Here is a 15557-nt window from a genome sequence, read left to right as displayed (position 1 = left end):
GATGAGGTTTTCCCTCCTGTAAAGAGTTACAGCTTTGGAAAATTACAGGGGCAGCTCTACCCTGTCCTAATGTATTGCTATGAGTTGAAATAATTTCGATTGCAGTGAGTTTTGTTTTGTTTAACCAGATGTATATGTATATTTTTATTCATAACATAATTAATTTATATCATTGGTATTTTTAAAACAGGATCCTAACCGTATTTCTTATTGATGTTAAATTTTAAATGTTTTATTAAGTAGGATGCTTCATTGATGGACATGAATTCCTTCAGCCCTTTGATGCCCACATCCCCTTTATCAATGATAAACCAAATCAGATTTGAAGACGAGCCGGATTTAAAGGATCTCCTCATTACAGTTGATGAGCCTGAAAGCCATGTGACCACAATCGAAACGTTCATAACTTACAGGATTGTGACTAAGGTAAATATTTGATGGAATTCTTATTGAATACGGTCACTCTCTTTGAACTAATGCAATGTGTATCCATTATAACTTTCTGTATTACAGAATTTTAACTGCTTTGACTTATACCTTCAACCATTTTGACTTATACCTTCAACCAGTAAGATTTATCTGCCCTTTATTATAAAATTTTGGTTTTGAAAGCCTGTGGCTCATAAGTGTAAAAATGAACCTCTTGTGTAGCAGAATACTCATGACTTTGAATGCAGTGTCCACACTGCTGCTAATATTCTTTCTGTATTTCTTTAAAAAAAAAAAGGAATCTGATCTCTTCACTCAAATACTTAAAAAAATCTCCTTCGACTCCATTCCCTATCGAACAAAGCTCACATTTGTTTGTATGACATTTATAACAGCTTCCTGTTCTGATGGCAACCTACCATCCTCAACTCCTATTCTGACTCCCCACGTGGACCTTTGAGCTCCACTCTCCTAGCATGACATCTCGTGTTGCGTATTCACTGGTATTTCTTGTTTTTGTGAGTTTGTTGATTTTTTATGTGTCCTTCCCCCTCTCACACTGAAAGACTATTTTTTTCAAGCCCAAACACAAACTATTAGTTGTTAGTGAAAACTTCCTTCATTTTTTCACTGCTCCTCTCACAAACTTTTTCACTTTTCTCTGTATTCTCTCACTAACTTCACTCTTATAGAATGCAAAACATTGGAGTCAATATGGCAAAGAAATTAAAAGCATAAATTTAATACCTTCAAGCCTCATTTTTTTAAATTTATAAACTGAGATGATGATAGAACTAAGTACTTAATACTGTATACATATTGGTGATTTAATAATTGATTTCAAACAGGGGCAGTGGTGGTAGATTTCCTGTCTTTCATGATGGTGTCCTAGGTTCAAGTCCCACCAGTGCACCTCATGCACATGTGGTGTCCATCAATCTGTCAGTAGAGGCTTGCATGTTGCTATGATGCTGAACAAATTTCAACCAAACTTAAGAGTCAGAGGAAATACAAGGCAATCTACATCCCTCCAAATCAACCAGCTAGATCCCAGTGGGTGGTGGTGGTCTGTTCAAGAGTTTTCTTGTGAGAGAGATGCTTTGAAAGATCCAGGTTTTTGTATTTGGCGTGGAATTCAGGCAGCAGAAATGATATTGAGATTAGTTCCATGTTTTATTCTTGCCATAAAATTTGGCATAGGTTTTTTTGTATGTTGGGAACATATATTTTTAATGCCTTGCTTAATTTTTAAGAGTTTAGGCATACAGCTCTAAATAAAATTCTTGCGAAATGGCAGGAAGTTTTCCTTTTCACATCAAATATCCATTAATAACATTTTTCAAACAGTGATAAAATCACTCTGCAAAATGTTAGAATTTTCATACACTAAAATCACATGTTTAGCAAAGTAAGTCATTTGAGCAAATCCCAGAAAGGCGTTTTTCTCATTTACATCCATCCAGGTTATTTTCCAGCCTATAAAAATAGGACTTTCCTCAAATTCTGAATTCTAGTCATCTTGAAAAAAGCTATATGTTTGAAACCTAAATTCAGATCACACTTGTTAGCGAGAAAGTCATGCCAAAGATAATAGTAGTTAAAATCTTGTGGAAGCCAGCTGGTTGTTAGAAGACAGATTTCTTTTTCAATGTGGATTTAAAATTTCAGCATTATGTTTGCTTTCTTTCAGGAAATATCAAAAAGTTCGCTTTGTTTCATGTGCTACATGAGTAAATGGCTGCAAAATTTAAAAAGATTTAGAAAGTTTGCAGGCTGGCAAATGCTGAAAAATTAAGGTTTAACATTTTTCCTAAAGAGATCCATTTCTTTTCCAGTGTCTAAAATAGCATCAGGCAAATGTCTTCCATCTTATGTTGCATGTGTTGTTATTTCCCCCCACTTTCTTTCTTCAGACATCTCGTGGTGAATTTGATGCTAGTGAATTTGAAGTTAGACGACGCTACCAAGATTTCCTGTGGCTGAAGGGAAAACTTGAAGAAGCGCACCCCACTCTGATTATTCCTGTAAGCTTTCCAAGCGTTTCATAGTCTTACTGCCTGCCATATTGTCACCCCAGTCTTTCAAACGCCTAAAATCTAACCTGAGACCTTTAGATCCAATTGTGCTCATTTATTGAAAAGAATTTTTCCCCAAGATATTCAAGCTATTTTTATCTTTTTAAAAGTTATTGTAGTGTGTTATAATTTCTTAGCTATTGGTTCTTTTTATGTGAGTGCAAAAAATAGCATTTTGCAGGGATTGATTAAATGCATGCTATTCTTCAAAGAAAGGAAGTGAACTGTAGAGTTGCTAATAAGCTTGTGCAATATAATTCTCAGACACCTGTTTTTATTTCAGCCATTGCCAGAAAAGTTTATAGTAAAAGGGATGGTGGAACGCTTCAATGATGACTTCATTGAGACCCGGAGGAAGGCATTGCATAAATTTTTAAATCGGATTGCTGATCATCCAACTTTAACATTTAATGAAGACTTTAAAGTTTTTCTTACTGCACAAGCCTGGGTAACAAAATCTGACTTACATTCATATCATCCTTGTCCATCTGTGTAGAGTTGATTGTCTGAGCATAGACCCCCTCCTTTATTACCTTTATAAATCAGGCATCAGTGTCTTTAAGCTGGCTTTAAAAATATACAGAAGAGCGAGCCTTCAGTTAAAGCTTTGTGTCAATTCTACATTAAAACCATTACAGAAATCTTTTTTCTTCCCTTCATACAAATACTAATTTTTCTTGATAGAAATTTTCTTGTCTAGCCAGAGTGCATATATAGCCAATGCAGTTCATATACAAATTTATTCTTTTACAGAGGCATTTTGGTGTGAAATTGGGTAAGCATTTTCCAAATGTATATATACATTTTATTAGATAGATTGATGCATACTACAACAATTTACCTGTACTTTGGTTGCTTGATGTATTTGATCTCATTTCCATTGACTAAACTGTGTGCCTTCCTCTTCCTTGTTGTGTTTTCGTGTGCACATACTTCAATACGAAAGAGAATAGATAGACATTTGGTTTCCTTGAAACAATTACTGGCCAATGTTGAGGTGTCTGTGCTTCAGTTGTGGCCAAAGTAGCAGAAGCTCCACAGTGGGTCATCTCACCTACTGTTGGGAAGCTTCTTGCAGCTAACGTGAAATGAATTTGTGGCCCAGCGCCAGAACCTTAGAAGCTATGAGAAACGTTCTCTGCTATCAGCAGTTGCAACAACAGTTTGTCACTTGTGATTTGGGCTGTCACGGATAGTGCTTACTCTGTCAAATAATGCCTCAGCATTCCTAGATGTCTACATTGTCTGGTCAAGGGCGGGGGAAGCTGTTGATAGTCACACACAAGTCATAATGACTTAGAAATAAATATGTTTATATATTGTTTTCTGTAAAACCAGGAAAGAAAACCTGGATAAAGGTAGATAATATTTCATTTAATAATTGGGGTAGACAAATAAAACATAATATAATTATCAGTGAATTAGGTAAGCAGCATTGTTATTTGTAGATTTTTGTTCTTGTGTGTTATTCCTTTACTTCTCTTTGTCCCAAAACCTGTGTTCAAGAATCTTCTACAAGGGCTACAGCTATCATCAGGACCCCTTGTTCTCTCTTTTCTTTTTGTCTTTAAACATGCTCAGACTTCTGAAGACAGACTTCTGTGTAGTGTATACTTAGCATATGTCTGTAATTTAGCATGTTTGCGACTGTCCCTCTAGGTTCCTAGGAACCAGTTAGTTACGTATCTTCTAAGAAACTCTGTCAAACAGCCAGTGGAAAGGCTATCATAATTTACTCTCCTGTTCATTTGGTTGAGGACTTATGTTGTATCATGTAGTATCTCTTAGTAAACTCATCAAATGACTGTACAGAAGCAAAGTAGACGGATGCTAAACAACCAAATCTATGGGGTCAGTCTGGGGAAGCTCTGATTTTTGCTCCACTCTTTATTAGCGCTTGGACCATGAACAAGTTACCTGACCTTTCTCTGCCTTGATTTACTTCAGTAATAGTTGTGATAATAGGACCTATTTCATAGAGTACTCTAAATTGTGTCTATAAATTGTGAATATAGTGTCTTGAATACTCTGTCAACAAACATTAGCTACTGTTATGACTGAGGGGCGCCCAGGTGGTACAAAGGAAAAGCCCTGGGCTGCTAATTACTAGTCAGCGGTTCAATCCGGCCAACCCCTTCATAGGAAAAAGATGAAGTTGCCTGCTCCCATCAGTTGTTACAGTTTCAGGCATCTTTTTAAGGCATAGTTCTACTCTGTCCTACGGAGTCACTCTGATTAGGAATAGACTGGATGGCAGTGGATTTTATTATGACTGAAAAATAAATGGGGTTTTCTAATTTTTGTTTAATGATATAACTTAGACCCTGAGAAATCTTCCTTTAACCTCTTTCCCATTAAATTGCTGTTATAAAATACAGATTGCGTATTCCATCATCCTCTTATCTTCTCTAGTATCTCCTTGAGCACTATTCTCACTGCTAAACATTCTTTTAAAGATGTATGCTTCGACGGGAGACCGCATACATGTTTTCCACAAGTACTTAAAAAGGGAATATTACCAAGAAAATGGACATGAAGAAGAATTATGGCCAAGTTACATTCATTTGCTTCAAACTAGCACTGAAACATTTCTCTACCATGCTATTTAAAAGACCTATGTGAATATTTTAATTATCTTCATTTTATTTTTCTAATTAGTTTCCTTATGTTTTTGAGTCTTTTTGACTATTGTTGCTTACTTCACTACACTATGTATATCTCTCTTTCTGTTTTTTCCCCTTTCTTCCTAGGAACTCTCGTCTCACAAGAAACAGGGGCCTGGATTGCTCAGCCGGATGGGACAGACTGCCCGAGCTGTTGCATCCTCCCTGAGAGGAGTCAAGAACCGCCCCGAGGAGTTCATGGATATGAATAACTTCATTGAAACATTTAGCCAGAAAATAAATTTGATAGATAAAATATCACAGAGAATTTACAAGGAAGAAAGAGGTATGTAGGCTCTGATCGGTGCTTTCCCTTGTTTTCTGGCCTAGTATGACAACATTAGATTAGAGTAGTATCACCTGCAGAGAGTGGATTACGCCGAGCATGCTGTGACCTTTTTCTGATTCGTAAACCATCATGGAGGTAGGCAGGGTGAGATTGCATTGCTTTCCTTAGCCACTACCCAGTCTAGTTTCTGTTTGTAGGTAAAAATAGAAAACTTAAGGGTTTAGATAAATTATATGAAGTTGATCAGACCTGTTTAATATAGACTATATCTTAATTAAAAGGTAATGTTTCAAGAAAATTGTTTCCATATTTTCTGAAGCAATTTGGGGGGTATGGCTTAGAACTGGATTTCCCCAATAATGATAAATAGATTTATATTTGGAAAACAAGTCTTTTTAATCACTGCTTAATTTCTGTTTTCTTTCCTTTTTGTTCATGTTAAAGTTAGACTTTACTGCATGCTTTTTTTTCTCTTAATTTGAAGATGTTATATTACATTTAGCTGCATCAAAGATAAGTAGTTAGCAAATATATTCCTTAATATAAATTTGCATTAAAGATAAAGAGTTATTAAAGACAAACCAAAGTCTTTACATGAATAGCTTGTTTAATGCCTATATTTGCACTAGATAATAAAATCCATGACGATAAATGGGGGAGTTTTATTTTTAGTATCTAGAATTAGTAATGTCTAGTATTGAGTATCAAGATAGTGTCTAAAACATAATAGGCAATCAACTGACATTTCTTCAATTTGGAAAAATAAATGAACATAAGATTTGGAATGGTGATAAGAGCGTATACTTAATGGAAATCTGGCTCTAACACTTGGGAACTATTCTATTGACTTGTGCCAGGGAAGAGTTTCAACATCTTTGATAGGCTCTTCTAGATATGAAGTGCTCAGAAGGATGACTGGATTTTGTACTAGGCTTTAAAAAATTTGACATTCTATTAGGGGAGAGTGAAAAATAATTTTTGTTTGTTTCTTTTTAAATGAATGTGAACATATTTATGTGACAGTGGTGGTTCATTGATAGATTGCTCACCTTGTGTCGGAGTTCCAGGTGTAAGTCTCAGCCTGATACACCTCACTATGCATTTGAAAGTGAAGGTTTATATGTCGCTATGATATTTCAGTTTTTTTGCCGTGCACGCTTGAGAAGAATGTGTATTTATTTTGCATTTGGATGGAAAGATCTAAATATGTTTATCAAATCTAGTTGCCTAATTGCAATGTTTAGCTCTATAGTCTCGTTGCTGAGCTTCCTTCCCAATGATCTGTCTTTCTATGAAAGCAATGTATTAAAGTCCTCCACTGTAATTGTTGAGTCTGTGATATCTTTTTTCATTTTCTGAATAGTTTGTTGGACAAATTTCGGTCACTAATATTGAGTAGCTTTCAGCAGGGCTTCAAGACATTGGATAAATTCGGAAGAAAGGCCTGGAAATCATCCAACAAAAACATGGATCCCAAGATATGAACCAGTCACAGAAATTTATGCAGGACTTGACAGTATAGTTAAGAGGCTTCTTGGTCTTCATAATCTAAAGCTCACTTGCCAAAGTTTATTTAAAATTCTGAGACCATTGCTTCCTTTTGAAATATGGTCTTGCCATAGCTTGGTAGGGTGGTTTATTTATATTCATGTTCCCCCCCCAAATTGTTGATTGGAACTAGTAGGGTTTCTTTTGATATACTTTTGAGTTTTCATCTTAATGTTTGTTTGATTTTGTTTTATTTTGTGTCTCCCAGTTACTGAGAAAAATTCAATTGATTATAGTATGTTAGTTTGTGCTAGAAAGTAAAGGAAGAACATTATTGTGTCTGTCCTTGAGTTTACCATCTAGCTGGGAAAGCAGATGCATTGACAGATAAATTAGAGTGCAGGTCATTAGTTATTTGCATGGTGATGTTACTTATTTCTATGTAATCACAGTTTAGAATTTTATAGAAGCTCTGTTTGGAAGAATAAATATTCTACAGGTAAACATGAGACTGATAAATGAAAAGTTGACTGTTCAAGCCCACCAGCTGCTCCTCAGGAGAAAGATGAGGCTGTCTGCTCTGATGAATACTTACAACCTTGGAAACCCTTTAATGGGTCACTGTGAGTCAGAATCAATTTGATGGCAGTTGGTATAATGGCACACATTGACGAACATAAATTGAGGAATGAAATAAAGTGGAAATTTACCATTCTGGAAATATAAGCAAAATGTGGCCGTTACTTAGAATAATGGCCAGACCTGTGCTCAAGGGAGTGGGAGTTATGAAGAACTGTAAATGTCATTGTCATTCCTTCATAGTGTTCCCTTATTTGAATGTACAGACACTTGATTTATACCAGTATGGCAGATTTCAGCCAACTTTAATATGCAGTAAGGTGATTAAATGTGTTATTGTAATCATGAATATTAGATAAAATAATTATATTTATATGAATATTAGATAAAAATATTCACTGTTAATAAGTTCCATAAATGTACAAAGCTATTTGTCATTGAGTGTTGATACTGTGAAAGTAAAAAAAAAAAAAAGGAAAAATATTCAGATTTTAAAATGAACTCCAGACATTTGAATAAATGCCTTACCAAGCATTGAATAGCTTTCATTAATCACTTAATAATTCTTGCATTGATATGAAAATATTTATTAAGCACATTATGTATCAGACTTTGAGATAAAAATAAGAACACTCAGTCCCTGTTTTAAGTAGCATGTGAGTTATATAAGCATTATAATACAGTGAGTTAATGCTTTAATAGAGATATAAAATTATGAGTGAGCAAATATTTTGACTTGAGTCAAAATATACATGGCAGAGAATCTCAGAAGTTGAACTTGAAAAGCTGGGTGGGGGTGGGCAAAATGATTACAAATGACTTTATAACTCCAACTAAGACTCTTTGATATTTGTATACCACAAAAGAATGAAAGCAGAGAATAGTTAGAATTCTCCTCGCACTGTAGGTTAGAGGTGCTGATGAAGGTGGAACTAGACAGGGAGATCTAGACATATTAGAATTGATAATTAATTAGTTCTGTGCAAGTGGGAGTCTTAAGATTAACCCCAGACTTTTTGCTTCGATGGATGAATCGTGATTAAGTAGGCTATGTAATCAGGGAAGGTGGAGTAAGAAGCTATGTTTTAAAGCATGTTGTCTATGAGGACTTGTGCAACTGTTTTTCCTAATTGCCATCAAGTTGACTCTGATTCAGTGGTTCTCAACCTTCCTAATGCCGTCGCCCTTTAATAGTTCCTCATGTTGTGGTGACCCCCAACCATAAAATTATTTTCGTTGCTACTTCGTAACTAATTTTGCTACTGTTACCAATCGGGTGACCCCTGTGAAAGGGTCATTCCCTCCCCAAAGGGGTTGGGACCCACAGGTTGAGCACTGCTGCTGCTCTGACTCATGGTAGCTCTCTGTGTATGTAGAGTAGAACTGCTCCATTGAGTTTTCAAGGCTGACCTTTCAGAAGAAAATTGCCACTCCTGTCTTCAGCGTTCTCTCCAGGTGTATTGTAACAGCCAACTTTTCAGTCACTAGTAGCCAGGTGTATGCCTATGTTTGTAGAGCTGAGGAGAGAGATCTAGTCTAAAGCTATTCTTTAAAAATTGGACCTTTAACTAAGCGATGTGTTTGAAGTATTAGATCTGTGAGTAAGAATTACAGAAGCATTTTCAGCAGGCTATCACAGTCTCTGTGCTGATTCACACAGGAGTTCTTGAGCCTCGTTGTGCATGCCTTATGATAGATAGAGGCTGTTGCCTGGTGGTCTATTGCTTGCCAGTTTGGCAGACCAGGGATCACTGAATGTCTAAGCCTCTCTTTTTCCCCCAGCAGTTTATTAACGTGTAATTCACACATCACACAATTCAATATTCAGTCACACCAAGAAGAGTTGTACAATCATCACCACAATCAGTTTTAGAACATTTTTTCATTCTTGTACTCATTGTTAGCTCCCCATTTACCCCAGCCTCCCCTCACATATCCCCAGGAAACCACTAATCCAATTCCTGTCTCTATACACTTATTCTGGATTTCAGATACAGAAAAACATTAAAAACAAACAAAAACTAACAAGAATAACAGAGTAAAACCAATAAAAATCTTAATCAGAAATTAGAAAATATTAAACACTAAAATGAATTTAAATGGATCATAAGGGAAGTCATATGATAGGGTACTGAATTTTAACCTAACTGTATCTGTGACAACCCACTTTCCAAGGAATTCTTTGTGTTAGCAAAGCTATTCACATCCCTGGTCTATGGTCAGTGGGGATTAACCAGCTTAATCCATGTAGATTTCCTCTTCATTTTAAAGAAAACTGAAATAACTTGAAAATGGCTCAAAAGGGAGATCAAATAAGACATTGCATTGTGACCCCACTACATCTGCCATAATTGACTCTACAGTGCCCTCTGTCTGATAACAGGGATAGTTACATTCCTCAACTAGGATTGGAGGGGATTCAGCAGAGGCTAAATCCATGTGTGGATTCTGCAAATGGATTTGGGGCTTCCACTGTTAGCCATAGCCTTCTGCAAACAAAGTGTTCACAATTTCAGCTCTGACACCATTCCCTCCTTTAGATTTGGATTATGTTATTCATAAATCTTGAGTTACAGAGGCTGGTGTGCTTCTTTCATGTGGACTTAGTTGATGCCTCACTTAGGTAGCAGTTGGTTTGAAAACAAACCTTTCAAATCCCAAGTGCTGTTCTTTCTGGACACCATCTAGTTTCCTCACCACACTTGACTATCGCATCCATATCTTCATAGCGTTTCTTTTTCTTTTGCCCCCAGGACCTTGGCTCCTCATCCTTGGAGAAGAGGATAGCGGTAGAAGTTATAGAACCTCATGGTATCCACACAGCATAGTGCTGAAAGGAAAGACATTTATCAGCAGAAATATACTCTTTTTGAGAAATGAAAATGTAATTCATAAAAGAATTTCTCAACAGTTTAAGAAGTATACCAGCAGCACCAAATAAGCCTAGGCAACACTAAGGATTCGTGGTTCAGAGCATGACTGAGCCTACAGTCAGGAGATCAGAATTAATGTCTGTTCTGCTGCTTCTTGGGGAAGGCTTTTATTTCCACCCTTGGGTATAGTAAACAATAACCCCTGTTACCCCCCTGCCATTCAGTCAGTTCTGACTCCTGGTGTCCCTGTAGTATTATTACCCACTGCCATCAAGTCAGTTCCAGTTCCTAGTGACCCTGTAGGACAGGAAGGGTAGACAGCCCCTGTGGGGAGTAAGGCTCCTCTTTCTCCCATACATAGTGTGACTCGGAAGGAACCCAAACAAGGTAATGTTTGTGTCTAAAACACATCAGCGTAACAGTAAATCACTGAATTTGGGATGAATGTTCTTAATACTTTCCACTCATGAAGGAATTGTGGATGAGATCATAAAAAGTGCAGACATTAAAATAATAAAGAGTCCATACACATTAGGAAAGGACAGAGCCAGAAGCATTAGAAGAAATAAGAGGTGTAGGGTCTTCATTGTAGTAATTTTGAGCCTAAACCCATAGAAAATGATTCAGATTTTCAGTTCTAAAGCTGCGTAGTGCTCATTTAGAAATCCAGACAGACATGATTGTTTAATTTATCTTCTGAACTAGGACACCTTTGAGACTGTAAAGGGAGGGATGCCCTTGTGGATTATACCTGGACAATTGAGATTCAAGGACAAACTTGGAAAAACTGGGATGCTAGTCAGTTAATGATAGATGATATTCATTTTTTTCATGCTTGTGTGTGAGAACGTGTGCACAATGAGAAAAGGTCTTTTTGTGCTGTATATTGGGAGTTTGAAAACTTCTGGAAATTGAAGACGTTATTAAGAAGCCATTTTTTTGTAGACTATTTTGAGGAAATGAAAGAATATGGGCCAATTCATATTCTGTGGTCTGCATCCGAAGAGGATCTGGTTGACAGCCTAAAAGGCATTGCTAGCTGCATCGACAAGTGCTGTAAGGCCACTGAAAAACGGATGTTTGGACTCTCGGAGACTCTGCTGCCTGTCGTGCATGAGTATGTACTTTATAGCGAAATGTTAATGGTAAGAACACTTAATTACTATTTCACCTCTGTCCCTGACCTGATTATATGCTCTTTTAAAGTAGCTTCTAATTGTTTGGGGTACGACTTTCTGACCGGCCTACCAGGATGCGTTGCAGGTAGATGCTCCATAAATATTTGTTCAATGATGGAATGGACAGGTAAGTGTAAAACTACATTAATAAAAGACAGCAATACTCAACAGCCACCAAAAAAATACTCAGAAGATTATGTATAGATTCAAAGCATTCTCAGTCAAGATCTACTTAGGGAAAATGATTAGTTTCTACAACTTTAAGTTTTTTTTTAAAAAATTCTGTTTTAAGAACTTTACATGCTTTGGGGTTTTCTTTCATCAAAGAATTGTTTGTCCTTTTTCAAGTCTAAGGGCTTTGAATTAGTTCAGTCATGGCTGATGAAGTGAAACTGGAACAGATCTGAATTTTTAATTTGGGTGATCTAGAACAATAACCAGAACAGCTATGGAAACGTTAGGGAAAAATTATGGTTCCAAGCTTTGGAAGGTGAGACTCAGAGGAGACATAATGAGCGCTTTTAGGAGGCCTGTAGAGAACCACACACATTCACACCGGGGCCCTGGCTTCTTTGAATGAGGGACCACAGTTTTCTCTTTTCAAAATCGGACAGAAAAATGCTATGATTTGCTGTGCAATGCATAAACTCCTCTGGTTTTCTAAGAGAGTTTTAAAGTTGCTATTAGGGCGTTGACCCATGATTTTCCCCATTCTGACTATTGTTCTTGTTTAACCAGATTTTAAAAGTTCGAATCTATTCTGGTTTCCCTTCATTGGCCAGGGCTGAGCATGGAGCAACCAGTTTGAAGCCCTGTTTTCCCAGGGATGGTTGGGTTAGCAATTCCCTAAGCACCATCCTGTGCAGAGTATTGAGGGGGACCTTGGCACTTCTTTGTTCTGTTGCAGATGCTTCCAAAACAAACAAAAAACAGTCCTTAAAATGCCTTGTAAGTATTCCTAAATCAAAGTTTTGCAGTTCCACTCCTCACTTCAAGTTAAAGTTTCCAAATATTTGGGTTTAGGCAATGCTTTCAGCAAAGCTAATGCTAAACATTTATTATTATCATTTCTCCAAAGTCCCTGAACAGCCACACCAATGCCTTCAGGTCGGGGTTTTAGGGCGAAGGCAGGAGAAATAGTCGGCCCCCTTCAGCACCAGCCCATTTGTACTGCTGACGATCATAGCCACTCACAGCCACGCCTGAGTTTGGTTTTCCCGTACTTTTGATTTCTAGGATTCTTTTTTTTTTTTTTTTAATACTTTGCGTTTGCCTTGGTAAGAAGAGCTCTCTCAGCCTGCAGTGTGGAGAGAGCTTATCTGCCTTTCGCATGTTTAGGTCCTTTGACAGAGCCAGCGTAAGTCCTTGCAGGATATTTCAGATTTCTGCTGTTACTTGGCCTTACTGCAGTTCTCCTGGGTACAAATCCATCGTCCTTCCTAGGAGTTTCTAAAGTTACTGCTGTGGGGTCTCCCTGTTTCTGTCAAAATTCCTCAACTATATCCTGTGATTTATTTCATTATTGATCTCTCTTGTGTCGGTTGTCAAAGAAATCAGATTTGTATCACTAAAAATAATGTACTGTATATACTCATGTAAAAGCCGAGTTTTTCAGCACCTTTTTAATGAAGTTTTTGTGGTAAAATTAGGTACCTCGGCTGATATTCAGGTTGGCTTATACATGAGTATACACCGTACTCCCCATTAAATAAAAGATAATTTATCTTTGTTATGTCAAAATGGAAATTATGGGCAGACTGTTTTTAAGTCTTGTGCCCTTATGCATGTGGGAGAATTACAACAACCCCCTCGAAAATATTTTTGAAGCCTTCCTTTGAGGGTTTTACTGTGCATTCTTTTGGGGGTATGATCACTACTAGTATTTTGCAGTGTTCTTATTCTATGTTACAATTTTTTTTTTTTAGTTTGGGCTAAAATAATGAAAAATATATGTCTTGAGAAAATAAGTTTATGTAATTTTCACTTATCTTCTTTGACCTATTCTTATTAAACATTTTTCTAGCTACTTCTAGCACAGTCCTTCATATTTATGAAAATAGTCTTGAAATAAATGGGACTTGTTTAAATGGCATGGAGGCCAGAGCTGACCCTGTGGTTACCCAAGGGAGGAGGAAAATTCAGCTCTTCACCAGCCCAAGGTTTATTGCCACAAACAAGGCAGAGATCAGACATGCCTCCATCCTCTGTCCTTTAATCCTGTTCTGATACCTGACATTCTTCCCAGAGCATTCTTCTTCTATGCTGAATTCTACAGTGGCTGCATGCAAGTCACTGACCACACTCACCATTCTAGGGGTTTACCAGGGAAATTGAAAACGGATAGGTTACCACAAGTCAGGATCAGTAAACATTAAGGATACATAGTCTTTTGTCCACAGGCATACCTTTCCCCAACCAGTAGCAAGTCTCTCTCTGATCCTCAGCCACTCAGCCTATTGGCCTCTGCCTCCTTCGGCCAGAAGCCTGCTTGCTCCTCCACCTCACTTTCTAATGGTCTCAAGGCACCTCCTCACTGTTTGGTCTCAGTGTGGCACTTGTGTTCTGCCCCATGGTCTCCAGTGCAGCAGCTTCTGATCTCGGCCTCCATTACTCAGGCAGGGACATCAAACGTGCTTCCCTAGTACTTCTTCTTTGATGGTCCCAGGAGTCTCCCTGTTCCTGCTTCTGAGATAGCTCTCTTATGGCTAGGAGGATGGCAACTAAAGGGACCAATCAATCCCCTCTATGAGAGTTTCACACACCTGATTTGCATAATCTCACCCAATCATTGGGTGGGAGTTACAGAGACCTGGTTAGAAGGGACATATGAAATTTCACTGCACCATAGGACTAACCTACTGTGAGTCATGTGGGGCAGAAAAATATGTTTTCCAACCTTAATGCTGTTTGAACATTGAAATAAATTCTAGGGAACCTATGGTACTGAATTGAAGTTTTCTGTTTTCTCTAAAACTCAGAGACATGTTAGATATCTGTTGAATGTTTTAAGAGCGCCTCCACCAGTCACACAACCTCAGGATTATTTTTATCTTTAATGACTCTCCATTCATACTCAAATACTATGGAGATGTCTTCTCTGACTGATGTCTACTTTCAGCCCTTCTCTTCACAGCCTTGCATTTTCCTCAACAGTTATTTGCTTACCCAGATTTAACTGTAATTTTTCCTCAGTCTTTTCAAGCCATTTGTGTTTAGTAGGTTTTTGTTATTTGATACAGTGAAAACTAATGAAATATGAGTACAATTTTTTAAGGGTCCTGATGTTTATAAAAAAGAAATAGAATTTTTTTTTTAGAAAAGTGGATTTTCAAGAGAAAGATATTATAAAAGATTGGCAATAGTAATAAGAGATGTAGATGGATTCTGCATTCAATTGCTTCACAAGAATATATTCAGTTTAAAGACACTGAAACAAAATCATGTTTATTCAGGGAAGCAAGTTGGGACTCCTGTCATTCAAAGAAAGGCCATGATTTCTCATCAAAGCCTTGGCTAATTAATGAATATTTATACATTTTGAGCAAAAATAAAATGCTCAAAAGTAGCTGTGAACACATACTTTTAATTTTCTGATTCCCCACTGTAATTGCCTGTTTTGATTAACCATTCCTTTGGGCTTGATAAGAGGGCTGCCGCGGTGAGAGTCAGGTGAGAGTCCCATGGAAACCTCTCAGCTACACCTCATTTATGCGTTCCTGCTCCTGCTGGTTCTCTTTTGTTGGATTCCTTGTTTTGTTTGTAGCTTATTTTGAAGAATTGTGCATGGTTCGAGTGCCCCTTTGAAGACTGTACAGACAGCACGTGTTTTTGTTGTTAGGTCTGTTGAATTGGTCCCTGCTCACTGGGGCCTTTGGACTACAGTAGGAAGCATTGCCTGGTCCTGTCCTGTCTTCACAGTCTGCCCTTGGTGCAGCCTCGGGGTCAGTCTCGCTCTTCTGCGTTGCTTCTCTACTTAACTAAGC

The 15557-nt window shown here is 37.4% G+C and overlaps 1 protein-coding gene across 1 annotated transcript in view; it reads left to right on the top strand.

Annotated features, from left to right (window-relative positions):
• The first annotated feature begins 241 nt into the window (after positions 1–241).
• Positions 242–15557, top strand: part of SNX7 (sorting nexin 7) — a 70839-nt gene continuing 55523 nt past the window's right edge. Inside the window, exons 1-5 of the mRNA XM_004699567.2 lie at positions 242–426; positions 2343–2453; positions 2788–2952; positions 5255–5453; positions 11342–11541. Coding sequence (XP_004699624.1) covers positions 256–426; positions 2343–2453; positions 2788–2952; positions 5255–5453; positions 11342–11541 — 846 coding nt within the window. The 5' untranslated portion in view covers positions 242–255. The remainder of the gene's footprint in view (positions 427–2342; positions 2454–2787; positions 2953–5254; positions 5454–11341; positions 11542–15557) is intronic.

This window comes from Echinops telfairi, unplaced genomic scaffold, assembly GCF_000313985.2.
Source record: "Echinops telfairi isolate 266 unplaced genomic scaffold, ASM31398v2 ScPeMD7_443;HRSCAF=831, whole genome shotgun sequence".
Lineage (NCBI taxonomy): Eukaryota > Metazoa > Chordata > Mammalia > Afrosoricida > Tenrecidae > Echinops > Echinops telfairi.
This window is presented reverse-complemented; position numbering and strand designations above follow the sequence as displayed.